General features: G+C 44.2%; 1 protein-coding gene across 1 annotated transcript; it reads right to left on the bottom strand.

Moving 5' to 3' along the window:
- Positions 1 to 220: 220 nt before the first annotated feature.
- Positions 221 to 4,479, bottom strand: LOC119341937 (putative FBD-associated F-box protein At5g56820). The gene is made up of 4 exons (XM_037613781.1): positions 3,124 to 4,479; positions 1,834 to 1,995; positions 1,546 to 1,750; positions 221 to 441 (listed from the first exon to the last, which is right to left on the bottom strand). The coding sequence occupies exons 1-4, from the start codon at positions 4,078 to 4,080 to the stop codon at positions 407 to 409; spliced, it is 1,359 nt and encodes a 452-aa protein (XP_037469678.1). The 5' UTR covers positions 4,081 to 4,479; the 3' UTR covers positions 221 to 406.
- Positions 4,480 to 4,785: the final 306 nt, after the last annotated feature.

Here is a 4,785-nt window from a genome sequence, read left to right as displayed (position 1 = left end):
TTTATGTGCGCACCTTACTTTGGTTGGCATATATATATATGACCCCTTTTCAAGAAACCGCAAGCGACATCTCTAGATGCAGATTCCGAACCTCGAGGGTACCCCTAACCGCGGACAGAATAGCGCACAGGAGTGCAAGCACGAACTCGCGACTTCGTCAGATCAGCACATCATCAACCATGTTTCCAAGGGCAACCATTGCATAGCAGACAGCCTCACCAAATGCAAACGAACTTGAGACCACTTTTACCCAGCATAGTTATCCTGAGCTAACATGGACGTCCTGGTACTCACTCAGAACGCAAGGTTCAGATAAAACAAGACTGCTAGAACATCCAGATCAGAAGGCCACAAACTCATAGCTGTAGACAGGTGCGCAAGCGACCAGGAGACAGAAGATCGATCATCAATCCAGGATCTCAGTCTGCTCGAAACTGAAACCTGTAGAAACATAACAGAACACAATAAGCATCAGAGAGTGGGCAGCGCTGGATCTTGCATTGCATCGAATGCCTTCACACTTACACCGGGATGCAACATGATCTAATTGCTGGAAAGCTAGGAGGATGTGTCACTGCTCTCCCGTTTCGGTATTACCTTCCCACGACCTCGGAAGGGTCTCCATTTTAAAATAATTGTCCATTGAGATAATCAAAGTGTAGCTATTGAATTGTTTCATACATGCCCTAGCTTAAACATTTTGAGAGAAGTTATGTGTCTCCTTGGTCTGTGTGCATGGTTAGTTGTGGTATTGGGACAGAGGGGTTAACTTGTAACCGGCTGAGAATTTCGGCTACTGCAGCCTTCTAAGGTGGATCAGACATTTTGAACGTTTCCGCGGCCTACAAAGCTACCAAAGGGCTCATGCTAAGCTGCTACTACAAGAATAGATAATCTCCCCTTTAACCAGTGCTCATATCTTGAGTTAAGAGATGCAACAGCACAGAGAGTTGTGTCATCTAATGTAGATAATTCAGATAGTATCATCTCTTGTTAGCATGATCTACAGTCATTCCTATGACATTGATGGACCAGCTTTTTGTCACATCCACTAGAACAAGATTTCCTACCGGAGACGGACAACTACTTTTTTCGAAATTACTGTTCCCATGGTCAAATGCAAAATCTCAAAAAGATGATGTTGGGTACCATCTGCAGCTATATTCACAACAGCTAACTACCGATGGCCTGCCAAGGACCGCCAATGCGGACTCCAGGTATGGCATGGTGCTATTTAGGCATTTGCAGCCAAAAGATGGGAAAATGGCAGTGACAGGATACAGCTATGCACGCTGCTTGTGCTTAGGTTTACACTTGCATTCCATTAAGCCTACATTTTTTTAATTCTATTTACATGTGTGAAATGTCTACTTTGAAATATTTCAAAGTAACATAAGAGTGCAGTTTCTTACCATAGAAAGCCACAATCAAGTCGAGTGATAATAAGTAACTTACTTCGTGATGGTAATTATCAACGAAAAATTTAAACACAAATGCAAATAGCGGAAACACATGAATCATGAAAAGTAATAATAGCTAACTTACTTCCAGAAACATATGCCTGTTGGATAACTTGGATGTCAATTTGATCAGAAAGTACTCCAAAGGTACTCAAGATCTTCACAATCTGGCGAACCACCTCATCTTCCTTATGACATTTGATTTCAACTTCCTTGAGATGCTTCAATGCCAACTGTACTGCTGGGTTATAGCTTTCATATGTTTCTATCATAGAATTCACTCTCGGTAGCTAACAAAATATTTTACTCAAATCAATAAATGATACATAGTACCTCCAACAAGACAAAGCTACCATACTTGGACAACATATACCTTATCAAGTCGAAGTTGAATAATAAGTTTCTCCAGAATTGGCGTGCACTGAAGAAAGTTAACTAGTGGACCAAAGTCAGCCGCTACACACCACTCATTGAGTAATAATGTCTTGAGCATACTAAATGTAGGGCACTGTTTCAAATCCTTTCTGAAAGTGAACTGCACCAAGCACGAGCAGTAAGAACAATCAAAATTGAAATTTTAAAAAGTACCAGATAGTATTTTTCCAATTATATTGAAATGACTAGGAGCTTTGGTACGTCTTATTGAGCCTAGACTGATCTTCTGGAGAAGACAGATAACACATCATATTGGATAAGTTTCAGATTTAGAATCCTAAAGAATTAATGTAACCGGCTGATTATTCTCAATGGGTCTCTAATATTTTGACATCTGAGTCCTTTATAACAGTAAGACAGTAACACCCTATTCCCAAAATTTGCTCAGAGCCCTGCCCCCATGTTGGACTGGCAAAGTCCGCATCAACTCAAATGGGCTTGCGCCAAAATCGCTTACTTCAGAAGTGCTGAATTTGGGGCCAAAAACATTGGTTTGCAAGTACAAGTCAATATAACCTGGTAAAACGGTGCTAAATGTTGGCATGTCAGAATCTTACACGATCCTCCTGTGGTAAAATCTCAATCAATAGTAGCATGCTTGGACTTATGTGTAATGGCTTCTTGCTGGATATAATAACTATGCATCCATGTATATTTGAAATAATCGGTGCTATAATTAATACTATGTACAGCAATTACAATACGAGATCAGTGCTATAATCACTGTAACCAGGAACTACACGTAACAGATCACTCAAGATGTGGACTACAATACATCACTGATATTTTCTTTTAGTTGCTCACTTGCCGGGTCTCGCTACTTGCTTATTCTGTGCAAGCACATGTCAATTGATTACACGACATCCCCATATACTTGATCAGCCAGTTCCATATCTAATGGAAAGCAAACATACCGATCTAGTTGAATGGAAAGCATGCAGGCAAGTGATGAATCTGAACAACAATACACGAATTCATTATCATGAAAAAGTTACTCCCTCCGATCCATACTAATTGTACTAAACCAGCGACAATTAATATGGATCGGAGGGAGTAGTAGGTTTGGTCATGAAAATACTTTACATGGTGACAATCCAAACTGTAAGGAGATTTTGAAAATGTGAGTTTATGTATAGTTGATGACAAATACACATGTATAGTATAGCACATTGAAAGCAATACTAGCCACTAGGAGACTTTGGGATTTAAAGCAGAAGAGCAAGCATACCACATCAGGATCAATAGTCGTCAACTCTAAACTGGTGGTGCCTGACAAGCCTTGTAGAAGCACAGAGTCATTGCTGTCACGGTAATTAGCAAAGGAGCCACCATAGGGAAAGATATCATAGAAAGAGTGATCAGAATTATAGGGAAAACATTCATCACAATCCCCGTAAGCTTCATGTGTACAGGTACCAAAACCATCGTGACCAAGCCTGATAAATGCTGTTACCAATAACGGCATGCTCTCAAGCAGAGGAGCAGTCCCATAAACATCAGCTAGTTGCAAGGATACGAGACATGGGGCAGAGATACGCATGCAGGACCCAGTATCCACATTGAAATCACATTGAGTCATACTTAGACGTCTTATTGATTGGGATGAGATTTTGGGGCCATAAATTCTTGAAGAGCACAGATTCAGATCCTCCAATGCGGGGCAGCTTGAGAAGTCTAGAGAATATCCAGACAAAATCACACCTGTAAGCTCCACCCTCCTGAGAAACTGTGACGTGAGAGCCAAGTTGCTACGCCCCAGGAGAATGCCCACATTGCCGATGCATACTTTGAGCACCTGAGCTTGGCAGAGTGACACGGCATAGCGGATCCACATATTAACGAACCGGAGCATCTCATTGAGTTCCTCACGGTCACATGGCTTGCTGTAACTGATCTGACATTCATCTAACGGCAAGCGGTCGCGGAGGAGTAGAAGGTAGTTCACGAAGTTATTCATTGCATAGTCACTCCAGTACATCACACAACCCTCACCCTGGATAATGCGTAGGGTGGGTGTGGACTTCCAGAGGTGGCGCCAGCGCCGAGCGAGCACACACGTCCGCACCGTCTCGTCCGAGGGCAGAAAGGACAGCACGACCTGGAGGACGGCGTCAGGCAGGGCGCTGATGAGATCCTCGCCGCTCGCATCGGTCGCCTCCTCGCTGCTCTTGCGCCTCTTCGGCATTCCGTCGAACAGGTGACGGGCCTCAGTTCCACCGGGCAAGAAAATACCTGCGCTCGGGCTTCAGTCAGCAGTCGGCTCTCCCGGGACCGTTCGACCCTAACGCCATGGGAGCAATGGCGGAGGCGCCGGCGGCCGCCGAAGAGGAGGACAATGAGGTGGGGCCTAGGCGATGGTCACCGTGGACGGGGGTAGAGGTGGCGGAACGTGCAGCGGACGGCGGCGCCGACAGGGAATGGCGTGCAGGTGGAAACTGGGAGAGGCGGTGGCCGTGGCGACTGGATCGGGGTAGGCCGGCAGAGAAGACGAGGGGGAAGGAAGTGCGGCAGCGAGGGGAAGCGGAGGGCACAGAGAGTTCTCCACTAGCGGATTCGCTCCCAGACGGGTGACCGTGATCCACGGTCACTACTCAAGCTGTTTGGAACGAGCTGTTTGGCTTGTCAAGGCTTGGCTCGTCAAGGCATCTCCAATTGAAATAAAAGTAGTTCCAATTACAATTCAAATACCTAGTATAATAAATTTTTAAAATAAAAAAATTCAAATTTGAATTCAATTTATTTGGACACATGTTTTAATTGTCTACATGAAGCGTCCATAAAATCTCCATCGGGTCATTCTAAAAGCTACGTATGAGTTCCAATATTGCGAATCCGGTGATGCATTTGAAGAAATTGCTCAAACCCTGCTGCCTTAGAGCATCTACAGTAG

The sequence above is a fragment of the Triticum dicoccoides genome, chromosome 7B (genome assembly GCF_002162155.2).
Source record: "Triticum dicoccoides isolate Atlit2015 ecotype Zavitan chromosome 7B, WEW_v2.0, whole genome shotgun sequence".
Lineage (NCBI taxonomy): Eukaryota > Viridiplantae > Streptophyta > Magnoliopsida > Poales > Poaceae > Triticum > Triticum dicoccoides.
This window is presented reverse-complemented; position numbering and strand designations above follow the sequence as displayed.